Raw genomic sequence first — 14,784 nt, forward strand, 5'->3', positions numbered from 1 at the left:
CGCACGTGTGTCCACACTCCCAGCCGTGCACACACTGCACCACACTCCGTTTGTATCTACAGGCACACACATGCTTGTGTCTGTGTGTGACAGAGGGCTCGCGTGTCTGCACGTACATTCTGTCCCATTTGCATGTGTGTGCAGATGCACATGTGTGTCTGCACACGTGTTTGTGTGATGCTGTGTGTGCACACATGTGCACGTGTGTTCCAAGAAGGTAGGCTGTGGCACGGCTCCATCCAAAAGAATTACCATGTGGGGGGCGCCTGGGTGGCTCAGTGGGTTAAAGCCTCTGCCTTTGGCTCAGGTCATGATCTCGGGGGTCCTGGGATCGAGCCCCACATCGGGCTCTCTGCTCAGCGGGGAGCCTTCTTCCCTCTCTCTCTGCCTGCCTCTCTGCCTACTTGGGATTTCTCTGTCAAATAAGTAAAATCTTTTTAAAAAGAAAAGAATTACCATGTGAGCTACAGATTCAACTTTTTTAAGATTTTATTTTTAAGCAATCTCTATGCCCAACATGAGGCTGGAACTCGCAACCTTGAGACCAAGAGCCCCTTGCTCCTCCAGCTGTAACTTTTCCGGGCATAACATACCCATATGTGAAAAGTGAACGCAAACATAAAATTAATGATACATTTAAACAGGCCTATCTAAAACATCACCATTTCACCAGGGAATGAATGTAACAAGTTAATAATCTGCTGTCTAGTAACCCATGCTAAGTCTTCCCCCTGGGTGTGTCTCACAGGCCAGCCGCCCGTCCAGGGCGCAGTGGCTGTGCTGCCCGGCAGCATCGCGGTGAGCAGCCCGGCGCCTCCTAACTGCACCCTGCACAAACGGCAAGTGAAACAAGAAAAAAAACCACCCGCAGCCACCATCAGCCCGGTGGGCAAAGGAGATGACAGAGGAGGCTTTCGTCCCTAGGAGATCCCTAGGAGAGCCAGTGTGTGTATGCCTAGCCCCTCTGACCATGGCATGCCCCTGGCCACAGGCTCCTTCCAAGGGGACCGTCTGCAGCAGGCGTGCCCGGAAAAGGCGTCCGCTACCGGCCGTGTGCAGCGTGAAGACGCCTCACGGCCGGCAGCTGCTCCCGCTCTGTGACGCCCTGTCCCACACCGTCAGTGTCAGATCTGGGACCCATAGGCTGAGGTTGTCCGAAATCCACTCCAGGTCTCTGCTAAATTCTACACAGAATTAAATTTAAAGAAACCAACACCTACATGAAGGGCACCAAGCCCTGCAGCTCTGGTGCCCTCTGCGACCTGCGACCAGCTCAGTGGTCAGGCCCCAGACGTGTTCCAGGAATGAGCCATCAGCTGCCCTGGACGATCGAAGCCCTAGTCTTCACGCAAAATACCCTTCCCTTGCCTGCACTGGTAAGAAGTAACAGCTGTTCTTAGAAGTCAGTGTCCCCACGTGGCAACAGAAGACAGCAGACTATCAAACCTGGCTCTGCTAAAAAGGGGCTGTGGGGAGGCAAACCCAATTCTGTTTCGGCAGATGACACAGCAGGTTAGCTCTGCCAAGAACGGGAACTTGGAGAGAAAACACAAGGCGTGAGGAACCAGATGAACTTCTTATGCGAAGCAAAATATTCTACCAGTTTGCAGCTACAAAATTCTTACAAGCTTCCCTGAAAAGGAGAGAGAAACCACACACACACACACACACCCAACACAGAGCGCAAGGCCCAAAGCTGGTTCAGAACAGAATCAGTGACAGCAAAGCAAGATCGCACCAGCTCCAGGACGCGACCATGCACCCCTGCTTTCATGAGTACACCCCCCGGGTGCCTACAGCCAGGAACCAAGACATGAAAGCAAAAACTTCAGAAAAGAACAGAGAGGTGAGGCGTGGATGGTGGGGAGACACGAGGCATCTAATTTTAGCTGGCTTCTTTCCAACAATAAAATCTATTCCATCATCTCTGAGCGAAAGCTCTTAATAAAAATGTAGTGTGACTGAAATTGGGAATTCTGCAGGGATTCTGCTGGGACAGGGTCTAAGAGCCACACGAAGCTCCCTCCAGCCCAAGTCCCCCTAAGAAACGCCATGTGTGGAAGCCTCTGGGCTGTAATGTGGCTCCTGGACCACTGTGTCCCTGAAAGTGAAGATGGGCCCGTGGTTATGCCCCCCAGCCTCCTCCTGCCCTGGGGAGAGGGGTGTCTCGGGCAACTGGCAGCCCCTGGTCGGCAAGCACTAGAGCGGAATGAAGACAGACCGGTCCTCTGCTCTACCTCCCAAAGCCGCATCCTCCCTCCCATCCCCGCCCCCACCCCCACCCCCACAATGCCATCCCCACCCGCCCCCTACTTAACCCTTTCCTACTGTGCACCCAGCACCCTATCTAGTGTCAGACTCCCCCATCACCCCAAAATGAAACTCCATGCCTGGCCCCCTTCCTAGACCCTGGTGGCCACTGATATTTTCTCGCCACCAATCTGCTGGCTCCGAGCATCTCCCGTAAGTGGACTCAGACAACACAGAGCCCTTTGGGTTTGGATTGTCACTGAGCAGAATGTTCTCGAGGTTCGCCCACGCTGTGGTGTGTGCCAGAGCTCCGTTCCTTTCCAGGGGCACAAGAAAGCCCGCCACGTGGACAGGCCACATTTCGCTTACCCACCCATCTACAGACATTTCAGTTGTTTCTATCTTTGGCTGCTGTGACTAGACCTTCTGCAAACCCAGGTGTACAAGGATCTGTTCAGCCCCTGTTCTTAGTTCTCTCAGACGTGCACCTAGGAGTCGAATTCCAGGGTTAGGTTCCTTCTGAGGAACCACCAGACTGCTTCTCATGGGGGCCCGCACCATCCCCCTCCCGGCCCGCACTGTGCAAGTGTCCCAACACCTCCTCACTGACACTTGTTATTTTCCATTTCGTTTTGTTATAATTACCCTAGTGGGTATCCAGTGTTATGATTTATATTTTCTAGGCATCTTTTCGGGGGCTCCTGGCCATCCATATATCTCCTTTGAGGAAGTGTCTGCTAAAACCCCCTATGCATCTGTTAAAGCGGGTTGTCATTTTGTTTCTGCTCATCTTTCTTAAGCCCCTGATTGTAGGGGGTTCTGGGCAGGGTCTGGGTGCAGGTGGGCTCCCTGACACTTTGTGTAAGGCTCGTGGGACCCTCAGCACAGTCCGCCCTGGAGAATGACAGGCTGTGCTTGGCACAGCAGCCTTTGGTCAATGCTGGGAAACAGGCAAGAGGGACCATCTCAGTCTTTCGGTGTTCTCCTGGGTGTCCCATCAAAGGATCTTACCATCCAGTATATTTTACTTGCTCCAGGAAGAAATGGGTCCCAATTATCACAGCACTTATATGAGCAATAACCCAGAGGCCAGGTTGACACCTTGAGCCAGAGTGACATTAACTATCCAAACCAGCCGAACAGAAGCCCAGTGCGACCTGCAACCCTGGGAAAGTAGTTAAGAATTGAACTTCCCGGGCGCCTGGGAGGCTCAGTGGGTTAAGCCACTGCCTTCGGCTCAGGTCATGATCTCACGGTCCTGGGATCGAGCCCCGCATCGGCTCTCTGCTCAGCGGGGAGCCTGCTTCCCTCTCTCTCTCTCTCTGCCTGCCTCTCTGTCTACTTGTGATCTCTGTCTGTCAAATAAAATCTTAAAAAAAAAAAAAAAAAAAAAAGAATTGAACTTCCCCGTCGTGCAAAGGGGGAAATGGTTTTTGCTTCAGACAGGCAGCATGTAGCGATACCAGACGTCACTTTTATGCGTAAAAGAGTGAGGAACACCAACCACGAAAAATCAAGGCTTTGCCACCAGCTCTGCCCCCCCACACAGCGGGCTCCGCGCTCCTTCAGCTCTCTGCCTGTGATAGACGATGTGGGTTCATTTCCACGAAAGCAGGGCCACATAACCCTCAACAGACACGTTCTCAGCACATGACACTCCAAGAGCCATGTTCAGCACTTTGCATTTTAAATTTCTGCCACTCTGAAGTGCCTGTCCCTGAAGCCCGGGCGAGATTTAAACACAGCTACCCCAAATACGGAAACCATGTTCTTCTGTACCGACGTCCAAATATGGGTGTGACCACTCATACATGCAAGCTCCTCCTGATAAATGCTCCCAGCCACTTGAGCACACCTCTGCCCACCCCCACCCCCCCCCGGGGAAGAGGGCAGGAGTGTGGCCTGCAGGCAGAGCTTCCACTGGCTGCTTCTCCACAGCCTTGCCCCACTCCCCTTCTCCTGGGACTGGAAGCTTGCTGCAGCTGCCTGAGCCGCTGGGGTCTCTGTGCTGCAGGCAATGAGGGGCTCCCAATTTTCTCTGAGCACCAAGGAGCTGACAAGTGTGGGATACAGTAGTGACATGTGGCAAATCCCCCTTTCATTTCTTACACGGAACATTCTGAACCCAATTTAAACCAACCACAAGAAAAACACTAAATGTTCTTTGGGAATTTCTGATATCCAATAGCCACCCAAGGCCATGACGAGACACCTACCCTATGCAACAGCCCATTCTGGTCTGCTGCATCAGCTCCCACCCACCTTCAACTGGAGCCTCTTTTCTCACTTACCTTCATAACATTATGCCTACTGCCAAGGAGACAATGAGCAGTCTTGATGCTTCCACTTATTCTGCTGAGTTTTGTGAGCACACGGTCACACATAAGGGGAAAATGGGCAGATGGAGGGTTGGACGGGTTCTCAGTCCCAGCACCCACCCCCCACATCACTACCACCCCCGTTCCCTCAACCCACCTGCATGTCTGGCCAAGTTAGGGAGCCTCTGTGAAGAAGGCTGCAGAAGTACCTCTTGTGTTCTGTCCCTGGGGTCTGTCAATTAAACTAACAAGCAACAGATTAACAGAAGAAAAAAGTTCAATTATGTGTATATGGGAGCCAAGAAAAGTAGCTAGCCCAGAAGTTTCAGTTAGAGGTCTGTATACCTAACTTAGTAGGAATAAGGAAAAGGGGAGGAAAATCCTTTCTTATTTATTTATTTATTTGGGAAGGGGCAGAGAGAGAGAGAGAGACAAGCAGACTCCCCGCTGAGCATGGAGCCAAATGCAGGGCTCGATCTCACAACCCGGAGATCATGACCTGGGCTGAAATCAAGAGTTGGATCCTTAACTGACCGAGCCACCCAGGCGCCCTGAGAAAAATCCTTTTTAAAGAAAGAACAAATAGTTTCTTTATGAAAGACAAATGTGTTTCAGGAAAATAACTGAAGTACAAGGAAGTTAGTGATAACAGTTGTCTATACAGGAATAAGTGGGCTTTCTGCTTCTTTCAGAGTCATAAACTCCCCCGTAGAAGGAAGTTAGGATAGGTTTTATTTGTGGTAACCCCTTTGGGAGTAGACCTACCCCAAACAAGAAATTTATGGCAGTCTTATTTCCCCAAAAGCTTCTTATATTCAGATAAGGAAAGCTCCAACAAGGATTCCCTCTGCATCTACTGATTCTCAACTGCCTTCAGCTCAAAATAATTCTCATGCCAAAGTGGTACATTCTGGGGTGGCATATCCTAGTCCCCTTCAAATCCTTTAACCACGAGGCAATCACACCATCACCCAGCTGTAACCACATCCTCCTGAGCCACTCAGAGTGGCTCTTGTGTGAATTCCATCTTCTCTTTCCTCTAAGACCAGGCCAGCAGCTCTTTTAAGGGCCACTCAATCTCCCAAGTGAGGATGTTGAGAAGACCCAGTGAAGAAAAGACTGTGGCCCCCCGGGCAGCAGAGGAGAGGGACTGTATCAGGTCCTTACCCCAGGAAGCCACTGACAGAGCTGAAGAAGGGGGCAGGGTGGATATGTCAAAGCCTCTCTGTTTCCCTGGCCAGGCCAGGGGCTCATGGTCCAGGCTATCCTAAGTAAGTAAAGATCAGAAAAACATCTCCTGATGGAAGCCTCTCAGACAATAGCTTTCTGGAGGCCTGGCCACACAGATGACCCGGAGCAGCTGACAGAAGCGCTCTGCTTATGCCCACGGCCGCACTCCTTCCCCTCAGCACCCAACCTCACCATGGTTTACTCTTTCAGCAAGACCACGATTGTGTTTAGGGCACCTAAGAAATTACTTTGACAATAAGAAAAGTCAAAGCATCCGTCCCAGCACATCGGAGTTTCCACCACTTGGCATAAGATGAATGAATTCTCCTTCCCTTCCAAAAATAAAAACAGCAACAGGTACAGGTGTTCTTATCTTCCTTCAAAAGACCTTTGCTTGGAAATGTCCGCAACCAACGACTGTGTCAATTCCGAATGCACCGGGGCACTGAAAAGGACCAAGCAGTGAGCCTTTTCGTAATTCAGGTCATAGTCTAACTTACTTACGTGTGCACACATCTTGTTGGTTTGCAGGTAGAGCCCACTACTGCACTCCTGATACATGTTCCTTCTCTAATTTAAGAAAAGTAACTCTAATGAGATGAAGTGGGATGTTACCACATTTCAGTCCTGCATGTGCTCCATAGCCCAGGTCAGATGGTTGGAAAGAATGGAGCCAGAACCTGTTCTGAGAGATGGGGAGCAGAACCCCCAGGCTGTGTCCTGGCCGTCAGCAGCAGCTCCAGGACGTGGTGCAGGCAAGGCCGTGCGGCCCAGCTCCAGCACCGTCACCACCACCATCGCTGCCATCACTACCACCACCACCACTATCACCAGCCCACTCAAGCCAGAGTACCTGCCAGGCTCCTGAAGCACACCACTCTGTCCGGCTTGTGCACACACACATAACCTTTCCCTTCCCTGCGGAGCTCGGTCGTCAGCAGAAGCAGGTCACCCACAACCTGCACTGGGCTGGGAGCAGAGCTGCCTTGACCGGTCCAAGCTGCCCTCCACCTGTCCTCTGCACCAGCAGAAATGGGGTCCTCAAAGCCTCACCTACGTCCTAAAGGGTAAAGCAGGTAAAAGCAGCACCTCAAGGCCCTAAGAACCACCCCCCACAGCCACAACAAAGCCTCCAGAAAAGCCAAAGGGAGACTGTCTGTGGGAGACGGCGGCCTGCGCCCATGTTCTCATTAGCTCACCTGAGGGGCAAGCCCAGCAGGGAGATGGCCATGGGCCAGGGTGCCCCGAGGGTCCCTGGGGACGGACAGGCTGAGGCGGGAAGATAGGTGCTCCCCAGACAGAGCCCAGCAGCTCCCCCTGCGACGAGGCTTGAAGTGAGGAAGGGCTGCAGGGGGCCCCCTGCCAGGTGCTCCCCATTAGGTTCTCCCCACCAGCTGTTCCATCCGGGTCTTCCCACCAGAGGCTCCCAGCCAGATGCTCTCACCAGGTGCTCAAGAATGCCGGGCTCCCATTTCCCTTGGCCCTGCTTTGTGGTTGCCACGTCTGGGACACCACATGCTCCCCCAGCCAGAGGCTGCGATGGGTCCTGCGGACAGGTGTGCCACGTGCTTGTCCCCTCCCCGCTCCTTCCCTCTCCGCTGTTCCCCACCCCCCAGCTCCTCTCCATCTCGGGGAAGAGAAGGGGGACCATGGAGAGGTCACAGTGGCGGAAGCCGTTGCCATTTCCCCACCTAACCACAGGAGAAACATCTCATAAACCCCAACTTACAGACCTCCTACACACCTCAGATGGTCAAGGCCATCAAAACTAAGAAAAGCCGGAGACACTATCACTATGGTTCCAACCCAGAGGAGTCCAAGAGGACAGGAGGATCCAACTCCACTGGGTCCCGAGACAGATGGAGGCACCGGGTAACAGCAGAGGACGTGCGCGTGGGACGCCAGCTTCAGTAGCAACCCCGCGTCAGTGCTGCTCGTCAGCTGTGACCGGCACATCCCAGCACATCGCCCTGCCACAAGAGGTTATCGGTGGGGCCCGTGTGTGGGGCAGAGCAGCACATGGAAGCTCTGTCCTTTCTGCCCTATTTTCTTGGAAACCTAAAACTGCTCTAAGCAGAATGGCACCTGGCTGGCTCAGTCAGTTAAGTAAATGACTCCTGATTTCTGCTCACGTCATGATCTCAAGGTCATGAGATCGATTCCCACGCAGGCTCCACACTGGGCAGGGTCTGCTTAAGACTCTTTCTCCCTCTCTCTTTAAAAAAAAGGGGGGGGGGGTGCCTGGGAAGCTCGGTCACTAGACGTCCGCCTTTGGCTTAAGTCATGATCCCAGGGTCCTGGGATCAAGCCCTGCATCAGGCTCCCTGCTTGGTAGGAGCCTGCTTTTCCCTCTCCCACTCCCTCTGTTTGTGTTCCCTCTCTCGCTGTCTGTCAATTAAATAAAATAAAATGAAAAAATAAAAGGAAGTATAAGACACCTGGCTGGCTCAGTTGGTAGATTATGCAACTCTTGCTCTCCAGGTCATGAGTTTGAGCCCCACCGTGTGGGCAGCCTACCTTAAAAAAAAAAAAAAAAAAAAAAGGAACCCTATTAACTATTTTAGAAAGTACCAAGACTCTCCATAATCATATCATCTTGGTCTCTCTACAGACCCCCAAAATGTACAAGGCCCTTGACCTTCACGACTAATCTGCAAAGTCCCTGATACAGACATATGTACAGTCCCCCCCAAATTTCCGCAGGATTTGGGGATCAGATCCCACATTAGCCCCCCTCACCTACAATTCCTCTCCGGGTGTCTTGACACGGTGTCTTCTGGGAATCCTAAATAACCTGGGGCTCAGCAGGACTGGAATGGGGAGCTCCTTCATGTCCAGAGTAACCCAGATTGCAAACCAGACTGCTACAAGCTCATTTCTCACCATAATATCCTATGACAGGGGCGCCTGGGTGGCTCAGTGGGTTAGAGCCACTGCCTTCGGCTCAGGTCATGATCTCAGGGTCCTGGGATCGAGCCCCACATCGGGCTCTCTGCTCAGCAGGGAGCCTGCGTCCTCCTCTCTCTCTGCCTGCCTCTCTGCCTGCTTGATCCCTGTGATCTCTGTCAAATGAATAAATAAAATCTTTTTTTAAAAAATCCTATGACACAGTTTGTGTCTGACTCTCTTTAGCAACAGGAGTCAAAACGCAGGAAATCACGGAGACAGAACACCAGCAAGGGCATGAGGCAGCCACGCCTTCTTTTTAGGGCAGTCCTCAGGGTGTGGGGCCTGCAGGGAGGACACAACTGTCACCAGACTGCTAAGAACTGCCTGCCACTCGCATTCTCTGGAAGGGCCTTGTGGGCTCCCAGAGGCTCCCTGATGGCAACGCCGCTGGCGACTAGAGGCAGAAGCAGAGTGGGAAATGCAGCTCTTCCTTGAAAGGATCCCACAAATGGAAAAAACGCCTCTAAATTTGTTTGAGAAAAATAACACTGCTTTTCCTTAAAAGGGACTGCTTAAAAGCAGTTATTGTTCATGAGCAATAAACTTTAATACTGTAGATTTTAAATAAAAGAAAAATACATACGCACCATATTCTTTGACTCCACTTCTAAGGTAATAAATATCTTCCCCCCCCCCCGCGCCACCGCGCCGCCACCGCAGGGCAGGAATTCAAAGCCGGTTAGAGTGAAGGGGCCCTGAGCCCGCGGACGCGGGGGCGCTCACGCGCGCCTGTGGCTCCACCTAGTGGCGAGGACCGGGCAGTGGCGCACACATGGGCAGGCCCAGACGCGGAGGACTGACGAAGAGCCCACCCAAGCCACCCACCACGCCGAGGCACAGGGTTTCCGTGCTCTGGGTTAAACGGGACCCGTGGAAAGATCCCGAGAAGTGCCTTTCTGGGGTGCTGATGAGGGCAGTGTACCCTGAGACTCTATCCTGACAAGGCCCGCTCCCAAGGTGCAGGTCGGCAGTCAGCCCGAGGCTTCCTTGGGGTCCTCCAGGTTCCGCAGGAGCGTCTGCCGCCGTGTCCTGGGGCTACCACAGCCGCACCCTGGACAGCGGGTCCCAGAACGCAAGACTCTCCCCCCTGAGCGCACAGCCGGTTCGGCCTGGTGAGGAGGGAGAGCTCGGGAGCTGCAGAAGCAGCCGAGGCCAGAGCTCAGGGACTCAGCACCATAGGACAGTGGCGGCCCCCGGTGTCGGGCAGCTCTCTCGGCCTCTGCCTACGGACCCAGCAGCACAGACGCGACAGACAGTGGCGGGACCAGACTGGATGGGGGTCACCGGGGACACCAGGCTTCGCAGGTGCCAAAAATCATGGCTCCTTTCCCCACCCGGGCCCCATTCTGTCCCCAAGCCGCGCCTCTGCAATCTCCTGCACACCTGCCCTCCCGCCCTCCCTCATCGCGGTCCAGAGCCCCCGTCTGGCCGCTGGGGACAGCACCCGCTGGAACACGAGCTTTGCCTCCGTCCCGCGTCCGTCCAGCCTGTAACTCGCACACACTTGAGCGGCCGCCGCCAGGTTCCGAGAGCGCAAAGACGCCTTTGCCACGGCAAGTCTGCGGCGTGCTCGGGTCCGTGCGACAGTCCCTCAGCGGGCGGCGTGCTCGGGTCCTCGGGGCAGTCCCTCGGCTGGAAGGCAGGGCTCCCGCTGCCTTCTCCACGGACAGCACGGCACGGAGGGCGCGACCTGAGCGGGCAGACCTGGGGGACCGCAGGGGGAGTCCCTGTGTGCGGGAGACCTGGGGAAGCTCAGAGGAGAGCACTGGGGGGGGGGGGGGGGGACACCTTGGAGGGAAACCTGGGGGAGGGAACCTGAGTGGAGAGTCGCTTAAGAACTGAAGGGGCTCCCCTCAGCATCTCCCCACCCAGGTCTACCCCAGGTCTCTCCCGCTCAGCATCTCCCCACTCAGGCCCCCCCACTCAAGTCTCTTCCTCAGCATCCCCCCAGTCAGGTCCCCCTCAGGTCTCCCCATTCAGCATCTCCCTTCTTAGGTCCCCCCACACTGATGCTGAAGGTAGATGCTTAAGAGAGACCTGCTGGGGGAACTAAGTGGGGAGATGCTGATGGGGAGAAATCTGAGAAGAACTGAGGGGGGGCTTCAGGGAAGACTTGAGTCGGGGGATGCTGAGGGGTAGACCTGGGCGGGGGGGACTTGAGTGAGAGACGCTGAGGGGGAGAGACCTGGGGGGACTGGGGGGAACTTGGATGAGGAGATGGGAGGGGGGACCTGAGCGGAGTCCTCGCTCGCCGCTGTTGTGTCTCCTACAACGCTCGGGTTTACACGGGGTCGCACAGCCCGACTCGCTCACCCACGCCGCGGGTGGGAGTGTCCGGGCCCCCTCGAAGGTCATCTTCCAAAACCCAACACAGCCTGCAAAGCACCTCCGGCGGAGGAATCCCACGCCGGGAAGGGAGCTCCGAGAAAATAAACGGAAAGTCGGCGTGCGACACCCCTCCTCCCTCCGCCGCACGACTCCCGCCGCCGCGCCCACGCCGCTCCCACGCCGCCGTGCTCCAGGACAGCAACGTCATGCGTGACGTAACGCGAGCCCCCCCCTCCGGCTTCCCCGCCCCTTCCGGCGCTTACCCGGAAGTGGTCTTCCAAGGCGGAAGTAAGCGGGCGCTTGGAGAGCTGGCGGCGGCTGGCCTCGGCTCGGTGGGTCCGGAGTTTGCGGGGAAGTCGGGACCGCGATCCCGCGCGGCCCCCGGACTGCCTGAAAGCGCCCCCGCACGGCGGGGATGGGGGCCGGCCGGCCTTCCAGGGCAGCCCCGGAGGAGCGGGTCCTTCCCGCCCTCGTCCTCCGGCTTCTGCCCCCCTCTCAGCTCCCGCAGTCCGAGCCGGGGCCGCCCCGTCTTGTCCGGCCTTCGCGCTGAGAACGGTCTTTACACTTGCAGCGGCCTCCAGCCTGGGCAGGAATGTACCCCCTGTGTGTGCTCCGGTTTGGGCCTGACGCCGGGAAGCCGGGGAGCTGGGGACGAGTCTCCGGTTTGGATCGGAACCCGCCCTGGCGGAGCCTCCCAGTACGTGGTGCAAGCCTTGGCCTTTTCTGTTTGGGCTCCTGCTGAGGGTTTTGCAGCGGATCGCCGGGACGGCGTTACCCCAGGGGCTCTGCCTGGGCCCCCAGCCGCGCTGGAGCGCTGGGTGGGCCCGAGCACGTTCATAAAACAGTGCTACACGTTCCCTGGGCAAGACAGGCCCGGATGCTGGTGTCAGGCAGCCACTGTCACGCCGAGGGCTGTGCCTCCGCCCGCCTTCCACCACGTCCTTGGGGCCGAGGGCTGTCTCGGTCGCGACACCGGTAAATAGCCAGCATCACATCCACCCCGGGTCTGAGGTCTCCTCCCCAGGCAGCTACGTGGGGCCTTGGCCATGGGGCCTGCACAGGGGAGTCCTCAGAACAGGCAGCTTCCTGGGTGCCAGGGCTCCCTGCAGATGGGGGGCCGAACAGCATCCTGTGTGTCCCAGAACACCAGGTGCCTGTGCTGGCTCTTCCCCATCCTGGAGAGCCCGTGTCCACCCTGCCACTCTGCATCTGCTGGGAACTTGCCTGTGAGCTGCTACCACCCACGTGCTCCTGGACTCCCAGCGGTGCAGCCTCAGGTGCAGCTGCCCACCTGCCCTGTGGACCACCCTTCCCCACACATGGCCCCAGGGCAGCAGACAGCCCATCTGGATTCCAGCCCCATCGCTGCAGGCCAGCTTATCTCTGAACGGCTCCCTGACACATGGCAGCCTGGACACGTGCGGTGTGCACAGCCAGAACATCTCGCAGGAATACAAGGGCAGCCCTCCCTGCCCCGACTCATCTCCCGGATGGGCAGTCTGTGTAGGGCTCCCCTCCCCTCCACACAGTCTCACTCATTCTGCCCCCTCTTACCTCTTCCCATCTGTTTGCCAGCTGGGCCTTGAGGCCCCTCTCCTCTGTGTGCAGGCTGCTGTCCACATGCTGCCCCAGCTGTTAGACATTTTCCTGGCCTTTGGGGGAAGACTCACAGAATGATGTCCCCTGAGATGTCTCCTCTGTTTGCTCTGGTAGGGAGAACTTGTAGGCCCTGAAGTTGTTTTTTAAAAGGCCTCCGGCATAAAACTGCCTTCAGCGGTGGGCGTGACCTGGGGTACCAAAGGCTCTCCCTGCTGACTTGGCCATCAGACCACTGTCACCATGTGTGGCCACTCCCAGCCCCAGCTCCTGATGCAGTGACAGTGGTCCTGCACCGGCTTCCTCCGGGGAAGCAGCGGAGAATGAGCTGCTCCCCAAACCAGCGAACAAACAGCTCACTGAGCTCTACACTGGGCCTGCCTTGCTCCGCCTGGTCAGGGGCCTGGTGTGCGTGTGGTCAGCTGCCAAGCACAGAAGGCAAGGGGCCTTCTGTCCACCCCCAGCCCCGGCTGCGTTCCTCATCCACACCACAGCTGTGGGTCCCCCACCCCTGCTGAGTGCAGTGGGGGTCAGCTGGTTAGTCATTGCAGAGTGCTGAGCCGTCAGAGCAGCCTGGGCCCCTACGAGCCAGAGGCCCAGACAGCATACATCCACCCTGCTTTGTGGTGTATGTGTCTTTGGGGGTGCAGATCGGTAGACTCACTAGTGATGTGCTGGGACCCCTGAGCTGCATGAGCCTCATCGGCCAGTGACCCACATGCCTGTGGGTGCCGCCAGACCAGAACCAGCTGCGTGCTGAGCCTGCACAGGTGACAGACCTAGGCCTGCCTGGGTGCAAGCCGCTGCACCTGTCCCTGCACTTGGAGGCCACACACAGGCCGTTGGGAGCCTCCAGTCCCGTCTGGTAGCAGGATGGCTAGGGCACTAAGTGGTATCTGCCCCTGGTTCTGTCTCCCAGCACAGATGAGACGATGTGAACCTTGTGTGAGGGTCTCAGCCCAGCAGGACCCCTTCGCAAGGACTGGTCCCCTGGGTCTGGCCTTGGCTGCTGGCCCTGGGGGAAGGGGGGCAGCTCTGAGCTGTCTCTTCTTCACTCCACAGGTGATGGGGCAAAGTGGCTCATCTTCCTTATCTCAAAGTAAGCATCCCCCCAAGAAGAGGTAGCTCTGCCAGCCAGGCCTGCTGGGGCTGGTAGAAAAGGGGGCGGTGAACCTGCAGACAGGAGTCTCCGCGAGCCAGTAACAGCTGGCCTCACTTGCGCCCTGCTGCGTATCATGGGACACCCCTCCAGACCTTCACAAGACGGGGACACCTGTAACTTCGCACATTCATGTCTGTTTCGGAAAGCACAGGTCCCTTTGGTTGGTGTTCAGGAGCTGCCTGAGGGCACTCTCACCTGGGGGCGGAGAACTTGAGGCCCCAGGCCCGCTGCCCGGGGGACCCTGGCCTTGCTCCCTAGCCACAGGGCTGCTGGAAGCAACCAAGTCCGCCGAAGTGGCCTCTTGGACACCGACTCGAGCTGTCCTGCTGGCCGCAGCCACCCGCCGGACCAGGCCTCCCCGGAGTCATGTCTTACGTTTCTTGGACGTAACACCAAAGGGAGCTCCAGTTACCCCTGACTGTCGTTCACAAGCTTTCCAAGATTATGTGAGAGCAATCTTCTTTTTTTCACGAGCTCTGTTTAACAAGGTAAATAAACGGCTTCTTTGCCGATTTTGCTGTCCTAGTATTTGGCTCTGCCAGTCATGGCAGGGGCAGAAACAAGTGGACACGTTCCCGTGGGGCTGTCAGGGCCACGGTCACTGGGCCTGTCATAAGCCTGCCATGGCGAGCAGACACCCCTGCCCCGCCAGGCCGGGCCCTCAGCACTGACCGCATGTACTCAGGCTTCACCACCTCCAGATGAGGCGGTGGCCCAGGGAGGGTTAGGGGGGCTGACTCTCTTCCCCGGGCAGTCTGAAGCAGAGCCGGTGTCACCTCGGGCCTCACTGTGCCTGTGCGCAGGCTGGCCGTCTGCCCCAGGCTGTCTTGCTCTCTGAGTCTGGTCTCAGCAGCAGCCGAGTGGGCCCGTGTCCTCACACGGCGCCGACAGCAGCTGGGGTGGCCCTGGTTGCCAGCATGCCCCAAGGTTCATGAGCCAGTGACAGACACC

The 14,784-nt window shown here is 56.6% G+C and overlaps 1 protein-coding gene across 1 annotated transcript; it reads left to right on the plus strand.

Moving 5' to 3' along the window:
• Positions 1 to 11,135: 11,135 nt before the first annotated feature.
• Positions 11,136 to 14,608, plus strand: LOC131820001 (collagen alpha-1(XVI) chain-like). The gene is made up of 2 exons (XM_059155476.1): positions 11,136 to 12,050; positions 13,734 to 14,608. The coding sequence occupies exons 1-2, from the start codon at positions 11,282 to 11,284 to the stop codon at positions 13,772 to 13,774; spliced, it is 810 nt and encodes a 269-aa protein (XP_059011459.1). The 5' UTR covers positions 11,136 to 11,281; the 3' UTR covers positions 13,775 to 14,608.
• The last annotated feature ends 176 nt before the right edge of the window (positions 14,609 to 14,784 follow it).

This window comes from Mustela lutreola, chromosome 17 (assembly GCF_030435805.1).
Source record: "Mustela lutreola isolate mMusLut2 chromosome 17, mMusLut2.pri, whole genome shotgun sequence".
Lineage (NCBI taxonomy): Eukaryota > Metazoa > Chordata > Mammalia > Carnivora > Mustelidae > Mustela > Mustela lutreola.